At 41.8% G+C, this 25,541-nt stretch overlaps 1 protein-coding gene across 1 annotated transcript in view; it reads left to right on the forward strand.

Annotated features, from left to right (window-relative positions):
- ntn1b (netrin 1b) overlaps nucleotides 1–25,541 on the forward strand; it is a 47,592-nt gene that overhangs the window by 16,079 nt on the left and 5,972 nt on the right. The window contains exons 3-6 of the mRNA XM_006797897.3: nucleotides 11,318–11,506; nucleotides 18,104–18,253; nucleotides 19,373–19,426; nucleotides 21,704–21,778. Of these exons, the coding sequence (XP_006797960.1) occupies nucleotides 11,318–11,506; nucleotides 18,104–18,253; nucleotides 19,373–19,426; nucleotides 21,704–21,778 (468 nt within the window). The remainder of the gene's footprint in view (nucleotides 1–11,317; nucleotides 11,507–18,103; nucleotides 18,254–19,372; nucleotides 19,427–21,703; nucleotides 21,779–25,541) is intronic.

The following is a 25,541-nucleotide window of genomic DNA, read 5'->3' on the forward strand; positions in this document are numbered from 1 at the left end:
TCCAGCAAACTGAACTAGTGCTACGCCCACTCCCGCCTCCGCTGGACCGCTCCCAATCCTACAACAAGAGGATAAATGGGCTGAGATACACTGGCCATTATGCGTTATTATTCATAAGAGAGGGTGTGTTATCGTTGGCACCACCTAGCAGCGGCTGTTTAGAAAGGGGAGTGAATAACTCTGGTCATTACTGATTGCACAATTACAAAATGTGGCTGCTACAAAATGTCGGGTCGGTTTTGTTCAGCCCCCCTTGGAAGTAAAACGGGTCATGGCTCAGATCAGTCAGAGCTCACACACTGCAGAGAAACTGGGAAGTGCTTCATTGTGCTTTAGCACATGCAGAACACTGTGAAGGAATGCACTGAATGTTGTTAGAATAAACATTTTTTTGCGTGTGTTTAAGCAAGTAAAGCCAGGATAATGTCTGCAGATCAACCTGGCTGCATTAAAACCTGCAGGCAACTGCTGCTCTTTTTAAATCACCTCCAACAGGTCATTAATTGACCCACACAAATTATTACCAGCTAATCCTAAACTACACTGGCTAATGGTAAATTGCAACGAGCTGATGTCACGCTGCATTACCTAATGACATGCACCACACTGAGGAGGAGAGTGGAGCTCTGCTCTGGCCAGGCTGACTTTGGGTGGCTGTTTATGTTGAGGCAGTGCATTCCCCCGTTCGCCAGGCAACCAAACGGTTTACGAGCAGTTACTCACACAAAAGCAAGGGGCGGGCTGATTGCTCAACTAATTGATCTCCACCAGAGATCACAGAGCCGTGCTCATAAAGAGGGAGGGGGAACGCCTCCCATGACATCAGCGCATGCTGCACGGCGAGACGGGACCTGCAACTCAGGGAAAAGACTTCTTCCCACACTGAGAGATGCAGTCGGCAGAGAGTTTACACACATTTTGCAACCAATAATCAGCAGCGGGGTACTCTGCTATTAGACAAAGTGGTTGGTGGTATAATGACAACCTTATTAGAACTCCGAAATATAAAATAATATACACATAAGCTTCATGGGAAACATTTGCCATGCCACCTTCTCTTTCAGTGTTGTGCAAAAAAATTTGCTTCCAAAATCTCGATTATGCCTAACACCCACGGGGAAATTCCTGTTAGGTCAGAGGCCAGCTTTAGTTGCTGAAATTCTCTTTTTTTGAGCTGACAGGTGTTCGGTGTCTTTCAGCGAGGCTGATGTGAGCCAAGAGTTTAAGCACAGATTAAAAAATCATTGTTAAATTCCATGTAGTGAAAAAAAATCCACTTTTCATGTGTTTTATATAAACATAAGTCATTTAATCCATTCTAGATTTTGGATTGGAGCAGCTATATGTTTTCCTTATTACACAGATATGAGAGAACAACAACTTTCAAGTGTGATAGAACTGCACAAAGACTAAGACCCAATAGCTGGGATTATTTCACACAATCCCATATTTCTTTTCTCTCTCTCTCTTTTAAACACAACCCATCAATTGATATCTGCACCGAGGCCAAAAGCAAACACAGTAATGCCGCACGTTTTCACACAGACGAAGAAACATGCTCGGGCCTGGGCGAAGTGGCAAAGAGGGATGGCTTTAGGTAGTCTTTCATTGTGAGGATAATTCAGTTCATTAGCACCACTCATACCTTTCATCTCTTATCTGGTCCCCGGGTACAAAGTGCAACCTTGTGTTGTCTGGCAGCTCATCGGAGGTGAAAGGTGAGCTGAGCGATGGCTCGTTGTGTTTCTGTGTCTGCAGCTATGGTAGCGGAGCTGTCGCAACTCCTGCCAGCAAGGAGCAGATGTGTGGCTGCCAAATTAGCCGTGATGGCATCATTAGCCTGATAGCATCTGCCCTCATAAAACCAGGCAGATGCTGCTAAGCTGTTCTGTTAGCCTTTGGCCTTCATATGGAGTGGACAGAGGTAATGGTTCCTCTCAGCTTTGCTTTTGCTGTCACAGACCATAAAATATGTGATGTAATGTTAGCTCTCTATGAAAGTGTAAAAGATGTGGTTACAGTTGTTTCCAGCCAAAAATTCAAATAACCCAAGGTGGATAGCTTTGCATTGCCGTCACGCATGCCTAATAGGTAGCACCAAGCCAAAGTTTGCGATGAGCCATACTTAGTGTGTGAGGGACCCTGGTCCCTGAACTAGTCTGATAATGCCAACAGATTCCTAGCCCCAAATCTTGACTCCTGGTCCTTATCCATATCTTGCGTTGACACTTGATGGCTGATACCCAATCACCCTGAGTGGGTAGACCACGTGGGTTGGCAACGCAGTGGAGTCGGGGGGGACAAAATGAATGTGAAAACAGTCAAGTCAAGAATCCAGCAGACACTCTGTAGCCTCAGTGGGTATTTTAATGTACATCCTGCCTGGCTAGAAATGAAACGAACCAAAAAGAAGACATTTAACTGTTATTTATGTTTCTGCCACAGCATTGTCTCCAGGATCATGAATTTAACCTGATTTGTGGAACATCTCCGTGGGCTGGCACTGAAATGAGCTGTGATCATTCAGCCCCAAAGGCCACACAGGCAGTTTAGTAGCTGGGGACCAAAGAGGACATTGTGGCATATCTGAGTTTTGCAGCTATTATCTGTCACCAAAGCCGAAGACTTGAGAGGGAGAGAACGTTAACACGAGCTTGACCTCCTCCTTTATGTAATGTGGATGAACACAACAGTGAGTGAGAGGTGTGGATTGACCCACACATAGTGGGAATCTGTTTTTTTTTTCAACAATCTTCTCTCAGATGCTTATTTAGTAAAAGATCACGCACTAAATGTAGCGCTATTGTTTAAAAACTGGTCAAATGATTTCTTGTATTTTAAAAGCTTCACTTTGCTATGATGCGCTCATCACAATGTCAAGATAAATACCCAGTGAGAGGCTTGTAGCTCTGACAGTTTCCACAAATATGTCAAAGAACTGTTTCGTCCACCTTAAAAATTAAGCCCCACGGCTGCAGTTTGGCTGCACCCCAACTGGTCACAGAAGATCTCATTTTAAAAGGATTTGTTTTTCTTCCCAGTGCTGCCGAGATCTTGCTCATGGGGAATTGTAGGATCATAGTGATTTTATTTACCTCACCGTATAAAATGGCCTGAGATAAAATGACTGTGACTTGGGGCTCTATAAATAACACTTATGAATTCCTCTTATTTCATAATTAATTTGCAGCATCATCGCTGCCACAGAGACACGAGACTAAGACAAAAACTGATTTCACAAAAAAGCTAAGTTGGTGTTGTTTTTTTTTTTATTATTTCTGTTGCTTTCCCCCAAACTACCATCTACTGACTATTAAAGGAAGTGGATTTTTAAGCAATCGCAAACTTGACTTGCCACTTGGTGATTGTATGATAAACAGTGCAGTAAATCCTGTTTCTAAAATCCTGTAGTTAAGTGCATGTTGCTCTGGTTTCTTGTCCCTGGGAAAATAGATGGACTGTAATTGTGAGGATAGTTTTGATCTACAGTACTGCAAAAAAAGTCTCAGACCATCCCTCATTTCTTTTTAGCATTTGTGTCCAACAAGCCAGACTTGCTTGTAAATTGTCTTGAACAATAGGCTTTCTGAAGGTTTTGCAGAGTTCTTCTTTGGACATTAACTGCTTTTTGACTCGTTTTCAGCCCAGTCCTTCTACCGGACCATTTTCAGTGGATTATTTTTCTTTTTCTTTTTTTGTTAGAGACATATGAATCATTCAAGCATAAGGGATGAACCAGCGTTGTGTCTACACATAACAAACAACTTAGCAAAGAACCAATTTTGAAGTGTATCTTGTCACAAACACACATTCTTTGTTCCCCATTTTTAATATAAAAAATATGCCAAAGACACCACAGTTTGACAGACATGAAATACTTTGGCATAAACAAAGTTATTCCCAAAGAGCTTTTAATCAAAAGCTTCTCTCAGCAGTGTGAAGTGTGTCATTAGAAAATACATAAAATCAGTTCATCCAGTGAAGCCTCATCAGAAATGGTGTCACTGAAAGAGTGGAAGAAGCCATTATTGAGGAAGGGAAACAGAGAAAAGGCTGAGGTGTGCTGAATTACACAAGAACTGGACTGAACATCAGCAGCAAAAGGTCTGACAGAGTGATGAATCCACATTTAAAATGTTTGGTTCAAACTTTAAATAATATGTACAGAGGACAGAGGTGTAATAGTGAGTGTCCAAAAGACGGTGGAGGCTCTGTTATGTTTTGGCCCTGCATTTCAGCCAGTGGTGTTAGAGATCTTGTCAAAATATATGGAATCACGTACACAGAAAAGTACTATCAGATTTTTGATCCACCATGCAGTAACATCTAGAAAGCATTTAATTAGGGACAGCTTCATTTTTCACAGTGACAGTGATCTCAAACACACTGCTAGTGCAGAAAAAAAACTACCTGAATAGAAAAACAGACAATGGAACAATCGGAGATGGATTGGCCTCAACATTACTGAAACAGTGTGGGATCATCTTGACAAAGAACAGCCAACATCCAATGAAGAGCTTTGAATGTCCTTCAATAAGCCTGGAGAACTATTTCTGGAAACTACTTAAGAAAGAAAGCTGGCTAAGAGACATCAGGCTGTGTTGAAGAATAAAGGTGGTCATACCAAACAGTTTTTGCATTATATATTGTATTTCCATGTGTGTTTTGCACATCTTTCAATAAGTAACTGAACCCTTTTCCAATTTTCCTAGCAAAATATAAAGAAAGCTGCTAGAAGGATGTAGCTTGTCACTAGAAAATACAGCATGTACTCTCTGTAAGGAAATGGCTCTCTGGCTCTCCTGTGATATTGAATATCTGAATATGGAGTCTCTCCTTTTCTGTTTAATATAAATAGTATATGAGTGATAAAATGCAGCAAAATGAAGGCCGCTTTCTCATTTTTCAAACATCCTGCTACCTCCAATATGTGCCTCATTAAAACCACATCTCGAATACCAACTCCTCATGTTCCGACTCAGTTGTTTATCTCATTCATGCCATCTCCTTTTTGGCTTGATCAAAGAAAAGCAAAATCTTTAAATAATTTTCTTTTTCTGATGCTTTGTTTGTTTACATAACACCAGGGTGACGGGGCAGAGGTCGTTGCGTAAACCCGATCCATATCCTGCGAGAGATTGAAATCTCCCCTTTGCAGATCCATTTGGTTCTCGTTCAGTGTTTACATTTTTTTCTGAAATCATCAAAAGCGCTCCGGAAACTTGTAAAAGGATTCATCATCTGGAGTCCTTGTTGTTGAAGTCCTTTGTTGTTGTCTTTGCCCTCATCAAAATCGCAGCTGCTGCAGCGTCGTGTGATCGAAACGTTCATTGTTTGGTGTCGTGAGTCTGGTGGAAGCGAGCCTGGAGGCAGCTGCGGGTGGGGGTGGGGGGTCGTGGATCATTTTTATGCCTTTGCATCACCGAGTAAAACGTGCTTTATTAAAGAAAGTCCATGAATTCTGTGCGACACAAGCACTGACTTTAATAACGAGTCCATTCTGGGGCCGTGGCAACTGCAACACTGTATTTATGACAAAGATTTAAGAGCTGTTCATCATCAATCATCTGCTTTTCTGCCATCCGTTTTATGCAACATGATGTGATCAACGACTCCGTGGCGTCTTTATGAGCCTTAATAGCAACGACTACTGCCAGAGAATTAAGGATAATCTCTTGGTTGCGTTATTAGAAGTGGATTTCTAGTTTTAAGCATCAGATTAGGGAATGACCTTATCTATTAAAACTACAGCTCTACATATATATATATATGTGTGTGTGTGTGTGTGTGTGTGTGTGTGTGTGTGTGTGTGTGTGTGTGTGTGTGTGTGTGTGTGTGTGTGTGTGACTCGTTTGCCTATACAGCATTAAATAACATTAAAAGAAAAACTTTATGGTCAAAATATGATTCTGCTATACTGTATGTAAAATGTCATTGGTGGAAAAATCGCTATGGAAATCCTCCAAAAAGACTACTTTTTATTATAAATATTTTATAATACAGTTTTATAGTTGAGAACAATAAGCTGTAAAGAAGGGTGTAACTGTATAGCTGAAGCCATAAAATAGTTATGCACATGTTTTTTGAAATGATAAAATGTTGGGGGAACTGTAAATGTATTTTTGAGCTCCATCTAGGAATCACAACTGTTGGAGAACCTCCTAAAAAAGCTTTCCATATAAGTATCGCTTTTCTGTGTGTTATTACTAAATGATACTACACTACTACAGAAACATAGCTGCAGAAATGAGGGAGAAAGCTAACTTATTATAGTGTAAGTCATTTAATACAATCTAAGTGTTACTTTTCTTTTTAAAATACACATAAAGTACAGAAGCACTTTATGGATATGAATGAACTCTTGCGACTTTTCTGAAATATCACCCACATATGCGCCATAGGTGTTATGCAAGCATTGTATAAGCTCTGTGCACTGGAATCAAGTACACGTGACGCATTCGCAGTAAGTGCGCGTTTGTGTCTCCGTGTGCCCAGATCAATAAACCCACTGTTGTCGTGAAAATATGGCTCTGTAATCTGCAGCCTAAGTGCTGTCTCTCCCTGAGATCACAGACCGCCATGAGACATGAACCCTGTTTGATTTGGCGCAAGCCTCCGGCTCATCATACCAGCGACTGTACAGGATTATACACAGTGAGAGAATAATTGCTCCTGGATAAACAACAATTGCGCTGGAATTCGTTCCTTCTCCACCTCTGAAGAAGCGGCACATTCTTTTCAGCCGACACACACACACACACACACACACACACACACACACAGAGAGAGAGAAAAAATACAACCCTCGCACAACCCTCTCATACATGTTGTATGGTTAAACATCTGACACCTGTTGACAGGGTTGGTAAATTCCTGCTGCCGCCATGGTGCATTTTCAAACCATCCATAACTAAATTTCATTAGAGATTATCGTGCACAGACATTTGATTGTTTCTGAAGTGTAATCCCCCCCCCCCCTTGTAGACGGGACGAAAAACCGCCTCCACCGAGCTGTGGGATGGGTAATTTTCATCCAATATGCACACCCACCGGGAGCGCTTCCTTACTAACCCTGATAGATGGCACTTGAACATAAATAGATTGGAATAGCATAGCTCTAAGTAGGCCCTTGAAACCAAATGAAAGCAGACCCAGAAAAGACACATTGCCACTCTGGATGTCCAATCAAAGCAAGCAGCTGTTTTGCAGTAACCATTCTAAACTCATAGAAGATGAAGCTCTGTCCTGCAGTGTGTCTCTCTGATTGCATACAGTATGCTAGACCTAATAAAATAGCTTATTTAACCAAATTAACTAAATGTTCTTCTTTAATGAGCTGCAGTCACCCCACTGAGAACTTTTGCACCTGTTTTAGTATTAGATGGCAGCAGCATGCAGTGGAGTTACTGGCCGAGATTTACCTGTGGCTGGGCTTTTCACTAACTCAGTTATTTGGCAAATGTGTGACAGATTTTATTGAGAGGCATTTGGAGCCTGCTACTGCGCACATGGCTTATTATCAGCACTCAAGCTATTGTCACTGCAGAAAAACCACTACAGGGGCAGTGTGAGCAGAGTGGGGATGTGTGGATGAGATAACACAGCTCATTAGAAGAGCCTGGGGACAGCTGAGGAGATAGCACTTATTATTTTTCACGATGCTCTCGCAAACATAGAAGTTTTTTTCCCATGTGAAGTAAATATTAAGGATCATTGACACCACATTTTTTTAAAAAGAATGAAATTAAGATGTATTTCCTGCTTTTTTTTTTGTCAAATGTTGTTGTGTCTGAAAAGTGATTGTGTGTTTTTAAATGATGACTTAAGTGTTACAGTATGTGGAAAGATGAAAAGTGCCATACCAGCATCAGCCTTCTTGGAGAAAGACAACTAAGAGCATTCCGTTACCTATTCATGAAAAGGCCCTGTTGCATTTTCCCTCACACTTCCCTTAAGTGGAGATAACATCTGGGATAAGAAAGCAGCAAAGAGTAAGAGGGAAAGGGAGGAGGGAGCCTGTGTGTGTGAGAGAGAGAGAGGTTCTTCAAAGCCTGGCATAGTGTGTGTTGGATCAGTCTTGGGGAGGGAGGTGTGGGAGATAAGCCTGCGACAGCTGCCAAACACCTCTGTGTTTTACTGTGTGTGTGTGCGCGCGCTTCTGGGCCTCCCATTCAAAAGCAGTGTTTTTGAATCCCAGCCACCTGCCAGCTCCGGTCTCTTATGGCAGGTGTGAATCCGTTTGTACGTGATTCAGACCACTGATGAACACGGAGCATATGTGACAGTCTTATCGCCTGCATCTCCCTGTAATAACAGCAAGACGGGCGCACTGATGGAGAGATTACCAAAATGTGAGGTACTGTGGGGGCTGCTCATGAAAATGGTACATGACTGACACAAGCAAAAAAAAGAATAAAGTAAGAAAAAATAAATTATATATATAACACAAAGATGATAACAGCTGAGAATTTAAATGTGTTCAATATTAAAACAAATATGAAATTATGGTATATATATATATATATATATATATATATATAACAACTTGCAAAATTACCCTGCCACAAAAAACACTAGTCCCCCCAAAGCAGTGTCTTGTTTCACTTTTGCTTAAAAGGCAGAGCATGCAACAAAACCTGGCATAAATTATAGAATCAAAACACCTGAAGGATCCAGCTTTTCACTTTGTAGCAAATAGAGCGAGCACAAATATGACACAAAACAAAGTTTGAAATGTGTGACGCATGAATCAAACGAGTTTAATTAAATTAGGTTAATTCATCACGTATATTTTCCAAGTAGAGGAAGAATTGTGGAATCACTTTGTGTTCTGCGAGTCTAAAACAAATACCTGCACAAATCTAAATATGTTAAAACAAGCTGTTGTACCTGGCTAATTGAAAGGAAGCGTGGCCCCAGCAAGAGAGCTGTCAGTGGAAACAATGGAAAAGATTATGCAACTCCTTAAAGATGTTATTTGCACCAAAACAAGAAATGAAAAGCAAATGTGCAGAAACGTGAGCCAGTGTTTGCGAAGGAACGGTAAGAAATGGGCTGAATGAAAAGGGACGTGCATACAGTAAAGCCAAAGTGAAAAATCAGCACTAACACTGAAACAGAGGACAATAAGATTACAGCAATCATGTACTGTCTGCCAACATTATGCTGAAACTTTAGTCTGGTGACGTTTTGGTGAAACAAATAAAGACGACTACCTTAACCTTACACGACCCGAACTCTTTCATGGCATGCATTTTTAATTTCCCTTTGCTATTTGTGCTGATTGGGACCTGATGATACTCTACAAGGGCCTGAGATCCACATATGAGGACATTTGTTTGAAATTTCAATAGAACAGTGGCAGTACAATGTCCTCGTAAGTAGATATCAGGCCCTCGTAGAGCAGAATTTTGTATTGTGGTCTAGATAACCCAAAATGTGATGTCCACATATGTGGACGCCAGGCCCTCGGAGTTTTGGAAAAAAACAAGCACATTTGCCTTCATCCTGCTCATTTATCAAATATGGGTTGAATGTCAGGTGAAGGGCAAAGAGAAGATGATTACCTCACCAGGAAAGCCATCATTGTCATTTTCAGGATGGTAATGTATCTTATCACAGAGTAAAAAGAGAAGTCTGATTGAAACTTTATGGTGAAAATTGGAAAATAAAACGGGGGTTTCTGACAATGTCCCGTTCTGCGAACCCAACCATTCAACAGCTACTCAATAAATGTAAAACCAGCTCAATGTAGAATATCTATCTATCTATCTATCTATCTATCTATCTATCTAGGAGAGAAGGTCACACTTCAATCAGTTCACACCCTGTTAACTGGCTACCCATAGTAATTAACGGTATTTATTACTTAGTTTAGCCAGTGGTAATAAAGCAGCTGACTAATTTTTTCTTGCTAATCTTCCTCAATGATGTTCCTCTGAGAAACATAACTGAAAATCACAAAGACAGACTTGAGATAACAGAAGCTAGCTAACATTTTACAGATGCTCCACATTTACATTAAAAAATGGACCCAGACACAAAAGCATGTATTTAATGGACTATGCTTATAAAGTTTTGACTTGCCATTTTGATTTTTATTTGTTTTTTTATTTTTACTTTGGACAAGGAGGTAGAGCCAGAAAGGTAAACAGTATCAGGTAATGCTAGCTCTAGCAAGTTAGCTTAGTTAGGACATAAATACCTCAGTGTTATGACAATTTTCATAGAATTTAATGAAGTACTTATACAAAATCAACACTGTACACTTTTACTAGCCTATGCTTATTTTCCCCATCCTTAATTTTCTGCTCAACATTTGGAAGCAGCCTCAAGTGGCTCTTGGAGGAAACACACTTTGTGTCACTTGTGTGTTTTGAGCCAAGCTCACAGGTCAATATAGCTAGTCAGCTTGTTAATTGCTTAAACCAAGTATTACTGTCATTTCAGTGACTTGTACTTGGTTTAATAATACTTGTTCTGATACACTTCTTGTTATAGCTAATAAGCTAATAGCTAACTGAATTGAACTGTGTGACCAGTGACAAAAGTGTGAGAAATTAAACAGGTACAATGTCATTTTTATTCACACGAGCTATGATTTCAAAAATGAATTCTTTATTTAATGCATCAGTGCAATATGTATCTTGGGGTCGATATTAACAAGTCTCTCAGATGCGTGGGAGAGCGGAAGAAAGTTTTCCTGCCAGACATCACCAGAGTTCAGAGGTTAAATTCACAAGCAGGTGGCCCAGCGACACAGAGCCTGAACCAGGACGTTTCTTTTAGAGGCTTCATTATTTCCAATCCAGACCACAGTGCACCATCTGTTTCAATAACCTCATCTTACTCTGACGAACCCATACTGGGAGATTGAACTCTGTGATGTTTTTTAAGAAAGTGCCTTTTCTCAGACTGAATTTGGCTGCCTCATAATTGCAATTTGGAAAGTCTTTAAACTTGTGTGCCGAGTTTGTCACTGTCAGATAACAAGCTCATATTTCTAAAACGTCACCTTTTCAGGAGCTAAGAAAAACAGCACTGTTTTCTAGCTTGATGACACCGCATTTGGTTTTGTGCGTCCACAGGTTTAGAGCGTGTCAAACGACAGGGGACTGTGTAACCACGCAACCAAAGTGAAAACATGAAAATCAGAAAAACTGAACGGTTTTCAATGGCATTACCACAAAGGGTTGTTTAAATTCAATAAACTAAGTAATGAACTTATTATGCTTAGCCCAGCTGCAAAATGTCAAGGTAGGAGTTTCTGCATTAGTGATGAAAGTCTCCTTCTCTCTTTCTCTCTCTATGCACTCAGCCTGCCACTGCAATCTGCATGCCCGCCGCTGTCGTTTTAACATGGAGCTGTACAAGCTGTCCGGCCGTAGAAGCGGTGGAGTCTGTCTCAACTGTCGCCACAACACAGCAGGACGCCACTGTCACTACTGCAAGGAGGGTTACTACAGGGACATGACCAAATCCATTTCTCACCGCAGAGCTTGCAAAGGTAACAGGATGGTATGGTGTAATTCTTGGAATATGAATGATCCTCAGTCTTTCTCTAAGACCAACCTTTGGACACATGTTGAAGGTCTCTTCCAAAAGGAAAAAAAATGCTGTGCTTGGTACAATACAAGTAGAAATACAACAGTTTAAAACAGACTTGAGTAAGCGACTTTTGGCTGCTGCCTTATCACGAGGTTTGGCATAGCAGGTAGTTCCATGTGTTTGATTTGGCAGATTTTTACACCGGATACTCTTCCTCACATATCCCCAAAGGGATTTGTATCTCCACCTGGGATGAAACTGGGGATGTTTCGCTTGTTAGGCAAATGTTTAAAACCACCATACTACAGAGCCAGCGAAACAGATTTGAGTAAGCAACATCTAAAAATCTCATATCTTGTAAGCTGCACAAGAAAAGGCTTAAAGCCAAAAATTGAGGGCTTTCAGGTGTGGTTGCTTGAAAAGAGATGTCCACTAGGTGTCACCTCAATTCATCTGTACCACTGAGCTGGACCTCTTGAGCATGTTTTCGGTGTTGGTGTGCTTTGAATTATAAAAGCCCAACATTATCTGAATGTCATTATCTAAGTTGTAAATGGTAAATGGTAAATGGCCTGTATTTGTATAGCGCTTTACTCAGTCCCTAAGGACCCCAAAGCGCTTTACACTACACTCAGTCATCCACACATTCACACACTGGTGAAGTTGTCTAAAAAAAACATCCATCGAGTCAGTGTTCAGTATCCCGTTGGCATAAGATGAAAGCAGCTACAAGAAGTCACCAACTGGTTTGCGAAGTCCTGTTTTGAAACGTTGAGGTGAGTGTTTCTGACGTGGTTTTTTGAAACCAGTGTGTGTCAGATCTCACTGTGAAATTGCAAGTTGTTAGCCATTGAGGATTCCCCAGATAACCCTCCAAAATAGACTTTTATAAGGTATGACCCAGAATCGTATTGTTAATGACTATTGTTATTTCTGGCTCCAAAAAAAGTGTGAAAAAACCATCACATGCCAGCTAAGCACACCAATGTCTGGGTATGCGACTATCTTTTATATACAGTCTATGTTTTGATCCAGAAATCCCAGCCCTTTAAAAGAGAGGCTACCAAAAACATAAATGAAACTTAAGTTAAGTAATACAAATTTGGCCAAGAAATACTACAAAAAAAAGCCTACAAAAATCACAAAAAAAAGGGAAGATGTAGTTTTTTTTTAGAAACTGTAACCTCCAAAACCAGGCTCTTTGTAATAGTTTATACACTCACTCTTCACCATGCTCAGGTATGGCAAGAATTCGTTAAAAAGTTTCGAGTAAAGCACACACCTGTCTTGGTGTCGATGAAAGGACCCCTGCAGCTCCCCAGATATTTGAGGTTCTCAGTGAATCCCAGACAAGACAAACATAACAAAGCAAAGGTGCGAGCTGATCCACTGAGCGGAGCGGTGAAAACAGCTCGCTAATCGTCCCTCTCTTCCATTCATACTTCCAACGCACGTACGCATGTGCACGGGGAGAAAGGAAAAACAACACGCGCACACAGGTGTGAGCACATACGTCGAGCTGCAGAGGATTAATGTGCGTGGGGGACAAAAGCTGAGCTCCTTCTGTCTTGCAGCACCTCTGGGAGTAAAGACAGACTCAGAGGCCCTGAGCAAACAAACTGCTGTCACTCAGTCACATGCACTAGCAAAATACTCAACAGATGCACAAACAGTCCTGTGTGAGATATGTACAGTAAGAGTGCATGGACCGTTGTTCTTTATTTCTGTAATCAGTCGGGCTAAAGTTTGCCTTTTGGATGGAAAGTCATTCATCTGGATAACAAATAATGTAAATTTTTACCCTAATTTTACAGCAGTGCCTCAGCATGCTTTGTTTAAACAATATTTCACCCTGCCTCTGTGCATTTAATCTCCAACCTCTTCCCACACACTAATGACAAATGAGAAACTCTGGATAGATGCTCATAGTGTGGTCTTCAGCCACATCCACCGCTGAGCTCTGATTGGCTGGTGACAAAGTCTTGAAATGCCTATCCTCTGGTGCCCCTATCCTTGGTACACCGCTGGCTATCAAAACACCGGAACAGCAACGTGATATTTCCTACTGCATGCCACAACAGCTTCCTCTCCTAATTCACTCAGACTTCTCCAGCTCGCATGAAAGGAAAGCGAATGCACGAGAAGCCGAGTCCACAAATCCGTTTTATAGAGGCGTTTTATATCAGAGACACCCTCAAACAGAGCTTGCTGCATGAGGCGAACTCAAGCCTGATAGATCATCTGCACACTTAGCTGAAAACATGACGAATGGTTCTTCGCGGCACTGTTTCAGTCTGCCAGCATAAACATTTTCTCAGGCTATATTTGGGGAGTTGTTCAGTTCAGGGGGTCAGAGCTAAGAGCAGGTTAATTTAACAGAGGTTCTCACTGCGCCTAATGGTGAAGCAACACCCATACATCTTTCCAAAGTCTTTACAAACAGCTGTAGTGTAACCTGAACACTTGAAGCCCTTCTTCCCATCCCCTTCACGTGTGCTGCTCATTGCTCTGGAATCAAACCCAAACAGCCTGATTGCTGCCTTACTCCTCAGGTGACAAAAACACGGTGATGTGACATCAGTTAAAAACCGCTATATTTATTGTTCAATTCAGCCAACCATCCCACTCTGCTGTTGTTGGACAGGAAATACAGCGCAGCGCCAACACAGCCAGGAGGAAGTCTGCTTTCATTCTCCGTTCCTGCGCCCGCCTGCTCCCCCTCCACCCCCCAATACTTCACATCTCAACAAAAAACATTCCTCCCAATAATTTGCTTGGAGGTTTAGTGGGAAAAAAAACAGGCTCTTCCTTATACTGTGCCTACTTTTCCAATAGCTACATGGAATGCCTCATGCTTTTTTTCCCAGATTAACAACTTCATCCCTCATCAAGCGCAGTGTAAACATGGCTCATGGAGAACCACAGCACACGCCGCCCGCCCCTAACAGTTTGTTTTTTCTCAAATTACCTCCTACGTTTGGCAGCCTAGAAGTATTTAACTAGGCACGGTGAGTCCAGAGAGATGGAACTGATACATGGTTCACTGCATCGTACCCCCCCTTCCCTCCTAAACCATTCAGTAACCATTCATGAAATTAAGTCATGTTTCTGGTATTTAACACCTGTTATGAGGGCAATAGTTGTGTCGTTTTCCAGTGGTTAATATACAGTCTAGCCTATCCTTCCGCTTACACAGTTTTAGATCAAATATTGTTTTGGAAACCTTAAAGAGTTTCGAGTCAAGTCTACAACTACTTAAATAAATAGAATTCAGAAAAATAATATTTAGGAAATATGCTTACTTGCTTTCAGCGTTAGTGTTATTGTTAGACCTTGGCAGTTTAGGCACATTTATAACGATCACTCTGAATCTTTAGCTGAATTCTTTCTTTGATAGAAGTCTGAAATAATTTTACAAGATCAGGACATTCATATTAGTGGCAGACTTAAAGACCCTCATTAGCAATAAGTAACTGCAGTGCTAGCCAGCTTAAGCTAATGAGGCTTAGTTCACCTACAACAACAGAGGTAAGTAGCATGATTGACAAATCTGACACCACCGAGCTACAGGAGATGTAAACTAGACTTGGAAGAACCCCAATTTCTACATTGAACTATTAAAGATGTTATTCGTCACCTCGTGCAGCCATCTTTAAAGGTACGGATGGTAAATTCTTGTTTTTAAATACTGAAATAGCTTAAAACTCTCCAAAATTAACAACAGGCTTTAACGCAAATGGAGGAAACATCAAACTTTTTGTTGTGCTCCTCAAATCATTCCTGAACCATTTTTGCTTCGTGGCAGGGTCCATTATCCTGCTGAAAGAGGCCACGGCCACCAGAAAGTACTGTTTCCATGATAGGGTGTACATGGCCTGCAACAATGCTAAAGTAACATCCGCATGGATGGCAGGACCAATGTTTTCCAGCAGAATATTAAATAAAGTATTGCACTGCCTCTGCTGGCTTACCTTCTTCCCATCGTGCAGGTGTCAGGTGTTTCTACATAGACAGTCATTCACGCGATGTAAAGAAAATGTGATTTATCAGACCAGGCTACCTTCTTCCATTGTTCAGTGCTGCAGTTCTGATGCTTATGTGCCGATTGTTGGTGTGTTCAGTGGTGGGGAGGGGTCAGCGTGGGCACCCTGACCTGTCTGCAGCTATGCAGCCTCATACACAACAAACCGTGATGTATTCTGATGCCTTTCTATGAGAACTAGCATTAACTTCATCACCAATTTGAGCTACAGTTGCTCATCTGTTGGATCGGGCCACACAGGTCACCCTTTGCGACTCACATGCTATCAGAGAGCCTTGCCCGCCCATGACGCAGTCACTGGTTCACCACTGTTCCTTCCTTGGACCACTTTCAAAGATACTGACCTCTGCAGACCGAGAACATCCCATAAGAGCTGCAGGTTTGGAGATGATCTAACCTACTCATGTAGCAATCACAGGTTGGTCCTTGCCAAACTCTCTCAAGTTCTTACATTTGGCCAATTTTCCTCCTTCTAACACATAAACTTTGAGTACATAATGTTTGCAGGTGCCAGGATGAAGTGAAAATCAGTGTTAATCACTTCTCCTGTCGGTCATAATGTTGTGTAAGTACCTTTAAAGCATGAGTGTACTCAAATGTGCTAAAGAGAGTCTCCACTTACAATTAACTACTCTGTACTAGTGTGTGGAAGGTTCATTAATCCACTTAAACATCATAATAAAATTACAATCTCTCATGAAAAAATTTGGCTTTTTCTCTCTTTTTTTACACTGCAGCAAAATAAATTAGAGCCACTTTAATTTTAAAGTCAGCATCCAGATACTTGCTTCTATTGCTTGCACTGGATCTTAAGTTATATCCATAAAATTCACCAGCACTCTCCTCCAAAGTCATATTTCAATGTCTTTTAGTTGTTGGCTTTACTCTCTGCTCCCTGAAAACGACATCATGCTCGTCTCCATCCTGCTGTTATTAATATCTGAAGCAAAGCCACAACCTGCTCATGAACTCTTTTGTCAAAGTGACATTTAACTCCCTGTGGTCTGTTGCTCATGGGAAATTTTGTTAATTAACTCCTGCAAAAACTTGAATTATTGAATAAATAACGAAGTTGGATTGTCTGAGTCTTTGATTACAGCCTTTATCCAGACATATGAAGCAAGTCTCACAGCATTTGTTGACAAAAGACCTCTTCCAAGCCTGGATTTTAATCAGTGTTGTCATGAAGTCAATAGGATTTTTGGAATGAGGTTTAATTACTTGTGGAGCAGAAACCAGAAGTTACAGTTTAGCTTTGTTCCCATACTAGCTTGAAATTTTATTTGTATGAACTGATATTTTGCAGTATATACATGCAAACATACAGTAGCAGTCAAAAGAAAACTAAGCTGGTTGAAATGTTTCAACTGAAACAAAACATCTCTCCATCGCATTGTTAATTTTTATCGTTAGCTTATGTGATGATCATTTTATTGCAGCTATGGTTTCTGTTAAACGACCATCCCTTGGATTTATGTGAAAAACTCACTGGTGTTGATTTCTTGGAGGGGAAAAGAGGTAGATCTCTAAAAATGGCACCATTTGGTTTTATTTCAGCAAACTGGCAGAAGCTTTTATATGATACGAATGAGTCAGAAGAAAAACAAAGACGTTAGGCTTTCTTAAAGAAAGATTTAATAAGCATCCCCTAATGTTCATAAAGCTCCATAAATTCCAAGTAAAAAGCAACGTCTACTGGACCACTTCAAGCAAATTTCGAATGACTCTGCTGGTACACATGCAGGACTAATAGGGAGGTTGGGCTTCAACTTCAAACACTGGCTTTATAGTAAAAGTTTGGCAGTGACACACACACACAGAACAAATTTCTCACATTTAACGTGCGATCCTCCCAACTAAAAGCTTAAACACACTTTGAAGTGTGTTCCACTCGTCCATTACTGGGAAACATTATTCAGGCAGTATTTGCAAGGAGCCCTTTTGCCAAAAGGCTTTACATTGGAAACTCAATCTGAAGAGCGCACAGCCTGTCTGATCGCACCGAAGCAGAGGACTCAAAGCCGGCTCGCGAGGAGCTCCCTGCCCTCACGCACAGACACATCCGTGACGCGCACACGCCAAACATTTGGTGTCGTGCTGCGCGGTGAAAGTGAAACACTGTAATTAATCAAGTTATTTACCCTTCTGCGTGCCTTGCAAAGCAGACCTAATGAAGAATCTTATGGTCGTAATGGGCGGAGGGAAGCAGTGTAATTTGATTGAGGTTTTATGCTGGTGCAGGGCCCAGTTCCCCATCTGTGATGGTCTGGAAGCAAAACACAGCCTGCTCTAATGCGAATGATTTCTTACTAGGTTTTAGTGCTAAGATGACTTTTTTATTGTATAGAATATGTAGAGTCAGCAGAGGACAGGCCCGAGACATGCTGTAGTCATTTGTAAGCTGATATCTGTTTTTTACTTTTAACCGCTCGTGTTTCCTTTCTTTTTCTTTTTTTAACTTGCAAGTTGTTTACTTGTGTACAGTTTAGCTTGGTGCTCTTCTTCCCTCTTTAGCATGCGATTGCCATCCAGTTGGAGCAGCAGGGAAGACGTGTAATCAGACAACAGGCCAGTGTCCCTGCAAGGACGGCGTGACGGGGATCACCTGCAACCGCTGTGCCAAGGGCTACCAGCAGAGCCGCTCTCCCATAGCCCCCTGTATCAGTAAGGGCTACTTCTACCACTTTTATTTATCAAATATTGTGTTTATTTTTCATTTTAAATGTTGCTACGAGCACACCTTTAACCAGATCACCTCCTACACCTCTAATTGGAGGTGGTGACACCCAGGTTGAAGACATTCTGCCTCAAGTGCCTCACAGAGAGGACCTGAAAAGGACAGACCGTGCCTTTTTATCCATGAATCCATTGCTCTCTGTCTCTCGTCCCGTGTTATTTTTATCCCCTTGTTCCATCACTTTGGATAGATATTTGGCTGTTTAAGCCTGAGTCTGGATAAACAGACGATTACAGCTTGACTAATATGGCCTTGTTTGCCTTCGAGGCCGTTAACTCGCAGTAAATCCCCCGGAATGAATCCAAGGGATTGATGGCTGATATGTTTATTGGCTGTATCTACCCCTGGCAGATTCCAGGCCCTTGGCAGTAAACACCAACGCCTCACAAAAGCAAAGATGGGTCACTAGTAGCTGCTTTAGCTCGGGACATCGTAGGTGGCTGGTATGAACAGATAAGACAACAGCAACGTCCACGGTGGACGCATACACCCTAATGATTGTCCCCTGTGTTAACAGGGTTGACATTTCTGATAAAGCCCATGTGTGGAAGTGGAGCAGTGGTGTTTGTACAGTAAGAATCAGAGTGTTTGGCCAGAATTCACAAAGATCATTTCAAAGTGCAAACCTGCTGGACCAGGATCTCTTTAATTTTGCTGGGGCAGTTACAAATGTGGTGTAAAAGCTGGAAGAGACTCAGCTAGTAGAGTAGAATGGATTTGGTTTCTTGTAACTTTTTCAGATAATGTCTTTTGGTTTTAATAGCATGATATTAAATTTTTGTGTATATCTAAATCGCTGCCAGCTCCGAGTTTAACGAGACCAGCGGCCTTGGCTCACTGTACCTACAACATACCAGAGTCAGGAGGGAGCAGGACATTAATAGGAAATCTTTTCAGTACATCTGTGTGTCAAAATCAGCTTCGTGTCCGACGGCACTTGGAAATTCCTTCATGTTCTCACAGTTGGAATTATCGCTATTCAATATACAGAACAATATGGCGGCAGAGAAAATTGTCTCTTCACTGTGCTCCTTACTTTGTCACAGAGATCCCAGCTGCATCTCCGACAGCGACTTACAGCAGCTACGAGGAGCCGACAGGTGAGTAACCAAACAGATTTTGTGTCGTTTTTAAAATAAAATTATTTTTTTTACTACATATTCTGTTTTCAAGCTGCTGTTGCCCTTTCATTTATATTAATTCAGCTATGTTAATGTATCACTGTGGGTGGGATTTTTTTTTAACTAAGCCAACTGTTCCTCCATGCGTGAAATCAGAAGTGCATTTTGAGCACACGCACATCTTTCCACGCTCCTCAGCTAAACGCACGTCGGCGAGGTCAGACCGATGCTGATGTAAACTCCAGATATTTTGCCAGTGCTCCCTGTGGCCTTGTTGCCCGTATTCCCAGCCTGCCCAGCAGCCTCCCTGGGGTTTCGGCCCTAATCTGATTACATGCTTCATTTGCACCAGTTTGTATTTCAATCAAGGCTGGCTGTACCAGCAGTGAAGCTCTGCCTGAACCTATTGTTCATGTGCTCTGACAAGAATCTCCATGTCAGGCTGCTGGCATTGGACCATGTGCCACGCTAGTATACCTTTAATGTGCAGCAGTTCTTGGGGAAGGTCTGTCCTATTTCAAATTATTCTTAAATAACCAACAGCGGCTTAAATAAATTTCAGCATATTAATGCGTTTTCACCGTGATCCAGGTTTGTTTAAATAGGCTGAGTCACCTCTGATCATCGATCAGCGTCTGACGAGAGTGGCGCCACTGACTTCAGCGCGCTTTGTTGCGAGCCCCACTTCCTGCTATAGTGACTGCCGAGGCTGTGTGGAGTTTGGATTCCTGTCAGAGACTCCAAACAGACACCACCCTCCAAATTAGGAGCAGTGTGGTCCCCGGGGACCCCGCAGAAAGAACGTGGCACTGCTGCAGAGATACACAAAGGGGGCGTTTGTCCTCACAGCAGGAGATTGGACCTTAATGAGTGCCGTGGGTGTAATGGCCCACTGCAGCAATTGCGCTAAGGGGCTAATGGGCAACGTCAGCTATCAAAGAAAGGTATGATGAAGGCCCCCAGGGGCCTGCAGGAGATAAAGAGCCCCACCACCACCACCACTTCATTTACATGGAAATCAGGCACGCTCGATATGGACTCGTCAGATTCATTTACTTTGGGATTTCCTCTTTTCTTATTTTTCCCGCCAACCCAGAAACCAGCCAGGAATTCCAGCAGAAATGCTTTCTCTACATACATGAATTCAATCCTCATCCCACGTCCCAAACCGCTCTTTTTTCCTCTCCCTCTCTCTCTCTCTCCTTTTTTTTTTTTTTGAGAGGGAGGAGAGGGGTGTTTTTTTCTTTCTCCATCATTACCCAGGCAACCTCATTCACACAGAGTATAATGGGGAAGAAAGGGGAAGACTGGACAGAGGGCTGGAAGAAATAATGAAGTTTGTCCATATTCAGGCAAGCTGAAAGGTTCCCCCTCTCTCTCAATTGCCCCCCTCCTTTCTCTTCAGACTGCCCAGCCCAGCTTTCCCACCCCCCACCCCCCCAGCCCCCCCAGAGAAAGGAGCACAAGGCTTATTGCTCTGTGAGAGGCAGAGTGGGAAGTGGGAGGGGGCGGCGGGGGTACACTTGGAGATGGTCTGCTTCCAATTTGTGTCAGTCAGTGGAAAGTGGAGGGAACAAATGATTTCAATTTTCAGTTTGGCCTCTGGTTCCACCACCACCTTCCTCATTACAAAAGGTACCTGGCGGGGTGACAGCACACCAGAGTGGCCATCGATAAAGCCCCATGGCGTTCAAACCCACGTTCACGTACAGTGAGGTAAAAGTGCGGGGGGGGGGGGGGGGGGGGGGACGCCGCTGAGACATTAATCATAAGTCTGTGAGCTTCTCTGTCACTGCTACTCTCTGGAGGGATCCAGAACATTTAGCCCCGGCCAGCCTTATAGAGTATTCACATTCTCGCCTCATGTGGCTTAGAGTGTGCTAAGGGTCCCCGCTAATGTCTGGTAGGTCTCCGGTTAATTCCCCCCCTGCGACCTTCTCTTGTGCACGAGTGACCTCAGCAGCCCTCAGAGCTGACATAAGGGATGCCAGGACAGTGACGAGGGAGCGGGCTGGAATGGAAAAACATGGGAGGCGTATAGTAGGAGCACAGGAGGATCTGTGTAAGCTGTAATCTGTTTCACAGTGGCACTTTGAAAGCATCCTTAAGACCCCGGGGGCACAAGGAGCGTGACGTAAGGGACTAAATGTGAAGGTCATCCATCTGAAGCCCTGTCTGACGAAGCTCACATGCTGCGAATGTAAATGTAAAACATTTTCTTAAACTCCTTCCCCTTCTCTGTCTTCTTTTCCTCAGATTGCGAATCTCACTGTAAAGCTTCCAAGGGCAAAATGAAGATCACGTTGAAGAAATACTGTAAAAAAGACTACGGTGAGTGAGCCCAGCACCCAGGAATATGCCCCGCCAGATGTCACAAGGTCAAATGTCTCAATTAATCTGATCCGGAGCATAGCCAGTCCACACCATCTTGCTGGTCTTTGTGCTTTACTGCTAGGTTATTTTAAATAGTCTTAGGACACGTCCACTAATATAAAACCATCTCTGCTCTCTCTGATGAGAGTTTCCATGCGCTCAAGCTAACATGTTTGACCCCTGGAAAAAAAAGGTTTATAAAAAAAAGCAGTCTCCTGAAAATTAAGCTTTTCAAGATGTGTGACCGCCAGCCAACATTCTGTCAAGTTGTAATTGCTCATTTGTTATGCTGATTCAGCTGATCTGATCGCATCACACCTGTGACATATTTCTTTTTCTTATCCCTCATGAGTACAATAGAGACTCATTTGAAGGTGCGTATACATCAGAATTACCGTTAGCATGGGTCACCGTGGGTGTTTAACCTTGATTAAGTCACTTATTAAAGTTGCTTGTGCAGTTAGTTAGCAATAGTTGGCCAGTCATCACACTCAGCCTGACTTCATACCAGATGTTTGTGTTAAAAGAGTGTGTTTGTTAGGAAATAGAGGATGTTTTGAAAATGCAAATGCGTACAGGATCCATACTGGAACGCAAATGTGGATGGTCAGATGATGCTGCAACTGGCACACTGGTGCGAGTTACTGGTCTTACATGATTGGAACCAGTCATTTTAAAAAGTGTGAGGTATGAGAAAAGTATGGGACAAAATTAATATGTCAGCAAAAGTATGATATGTTAAAAACGTCATATTGTAACAAAAAAATATTAAAAAAATAAGTACGTATACAAACATTTGGAGCTATACAGTGGAGAAAGTAATGAAAGGGTCCTTTGCTGAATATGCAAATTTGCTCACTTCCAAAGAAATGCACAGTCTCAAATTTTTATGGTAGTTTCATTTTGATGCAAAGAGACCAATCAATCAATAAACCATAAAAAAACACACATTACTTAAAAGTTATACATTTGTTTGCATTTCATTGATTGAAATAAGTATTTGATCCTCAAGCAAAACATCACTTAGTACTTGGTTGAGAAATCCTTGCTTGTGAGCACAGTGGTAACACATTTCTTGCAGTTATTCTCCAGGTTTGAACACATCTCAGGTGGGATTTTGGCCCACTGATCTTTATAGAAACTCTAAATCCTTTCGTTTTCTTTGCTGTTGCTTGGAAGCGCACAAATTTTCTACATGATCGTATTGTGCTTCTTCTTTAGCCACTCCTTAGTTGGTATGTTTTCTGTCACTGTCATGCTGGAAGACCCATCCATGACCCATCTTCAGTGTTCTCATCAATGATTTCAGGATACATTTGCCCTTCAATGCGGCAAAGTCATCCTGTACCCTAAGCAGAAAAATGTCCAAAAGCATAATGTTTCCACCTCCGTGCTTGACTGAGAGGATGGTGTTCTTTGGGTCATACTCACCATTTCGCTCCCTATAAACACAATGGGTCCAGTTGAGCTCAATTTCATGAGAAAACGTCTGGTGGACCTGTACATGTGCCATCTTGAGCAGAGGGACATTGTGGGCACTGCAAGATTTTAATCCATTATCGCCTATTAGTATTTTTCAGAGTGAATATTTAGTCAGTAATGTGAAATTTACTTTGATCTGGCCTTTTTTTTTGTAGCACCTCTGTTGCTTTTTGCCAAAATACTGTTTTTTTTTCACAGCCCTCCACAAGCTGTTCCTTTTGACTAAATTAGACAGAAGTCTCACTTTATGTGAGCACACACAAAGCCTAACAGGAGAAAGCACGGTTGTCTCTTACTGGGGTTTTAGGTTTTTTGGAGCCAGCTAACGTGAAGAAAGTCTGGCTTGAGTTGAGCTTGGCTTGCAATAGATTACTTTGGCTGAAAACTGGAAATGTAATAATTCAATCAATCATTATAGTTAAAGGAAGATTGTTATTTCCATGCACTGTAATTTGGATTTGGCAGTGGATCTGTTACCATTTTTGACACAAATACTTTGAAAGCAGGAGGGGGGAAGCAGCAAGACAAAACAGGAATCAACAGACCTGATACTGATTAAGTCAGTCACAGCACGAAAGGTGGGGCTGGTGTTCAGGTGGGTTGCAAAGTGGCATGCAAATGCAATTCAATTCAATTCAATTCAATTTTATTTATATAGCGCCAAATCACAACAAATGTCGCCTCAAGGCGCTTCATAGATACAGAGATTATCTGTACTGTGCACTGTGATTATGTGCAGGCTACAGCAGCTTAAATAGATATCCAACATGGAATTTGCTGATGCTAGCTGATCTTCTGGGATAGTGACTAAGCTTCACTTTGTGACTTGCCTGAATTTAATTTGATTACTTCATGCACATTCTAATTTGTAATTTTTGTTTTCCTCAAATTAGCCTTTTTTTTTCTTCTTAATAGCCAGCTAAGCTAACTGACTTTTGGCTCCAGCTAAAAACTTACAATGCAGATGTGAGTCTGATATTGTTCTTGACATCCAAAAAGGGTGATCTAATCACTTTGGTGACTTTGGTTCACTATTTTGTACTGGGTAAAAGCCATATATATACAACCAGTTGTAAAAGAATCACAGTATGGATGTCTGAACTATGTTAAAGTTATAGCAGCTTTGCACCCCTGCAGCAGAGCTTGTAAAAGACAAAGAGATTGCACAAACATGCACACTCACATACACTTTGTCCAGGCTGGTTATTCTGAAGCTTTTTGCAAAACCTACTGCAATTTCAGAGCAAATCACAAACTATAAGGGAGGCCAAAGTACACCGAAATCAAATTATGCCGTCAGTGAATGTGCAGGACACGAAGCGGCTGCAACAAACCGTTAACGCGGCAGTGCCAGGTGTATATAAATATCACTATCACTGTGTTAAAACTGGCTGCAGGATATTTGATGTTTTGATGATTAATGATGCAGGTCCATTATGAAACAGAAACCACAACCACACAGTGGTAGGGTGATAAAATAGACAAAATAACATATGCAGTTATTTAATTTCACTCTATCTCTCCAATCATCTACATGGTAGATGATTCAATGCAGATTTTCAGCAATGCTAATCAGTCACACCGTTATCCATTATCTGTTATCACTGGACCCACATTTGTTAACAACAGAGACAGATACACAAAAAGTTTCAGCACATTATCCGGAAAAGGTAAACCACCCAGTTTTTAGTTAACTCAGTAAAACTAACTTCACGTCAATTCATGCAAAAACTGGTTGCTGCAAAAAGTTTGTCCTGATCAGGGCTGCTGAGAGCCGTTCCTTTTCAGTTACGTTGATCTCTATCAGAGCTGACTAATGTGTCTTTCAATCAAAATCATTGGTGACACGTCATCAGTTACACTTTAAACAGCATCCAACTGTAAATTGCCCAACTGTATTTGACCCCCCGCCCCTGCCCGTTACAGTTGGGAAGACAGTAATTCAGTCCATTTGTGACATTTTGCTACTGAGCCAAATTTAGCTATTATTCATATTTCTCTTGACTTAAGTCTTAGTTACTGGAGCTGAGACAGGCCGTGCAGCTATAAATCTGCCACGTTCATTAAGAAAAAAGAAAAAAAGCGGAAAAAAACTCTGGAAGCAGATGATTCTGGCGGCGCGGCACTGGGGCATTATGGCAGACATCATTGCTTAGCATGCATTTCCTTTGCCGTGGTCTAATTCATTTCTCAGGCCTGTCGCCTCGCTTTTGTGGGGTTTTTGAGTCTCTTTTCTGTT

Source organism: Neolamprologus brichardi, chromosome 4 (genome assembly GCF_056152115.1).
Source record: "Neolamprologus brichardi isolate AB-2024 chromosome 4, ASM5615211v1, whole genome shotgun sequence".
Taxonomy (NCBI): Eukaryota; Metazoa; Chordata; class Actinopteri; order Cichliformes; family Cichlidae; genus Neolamprologus; species Neolamprologus brichardi.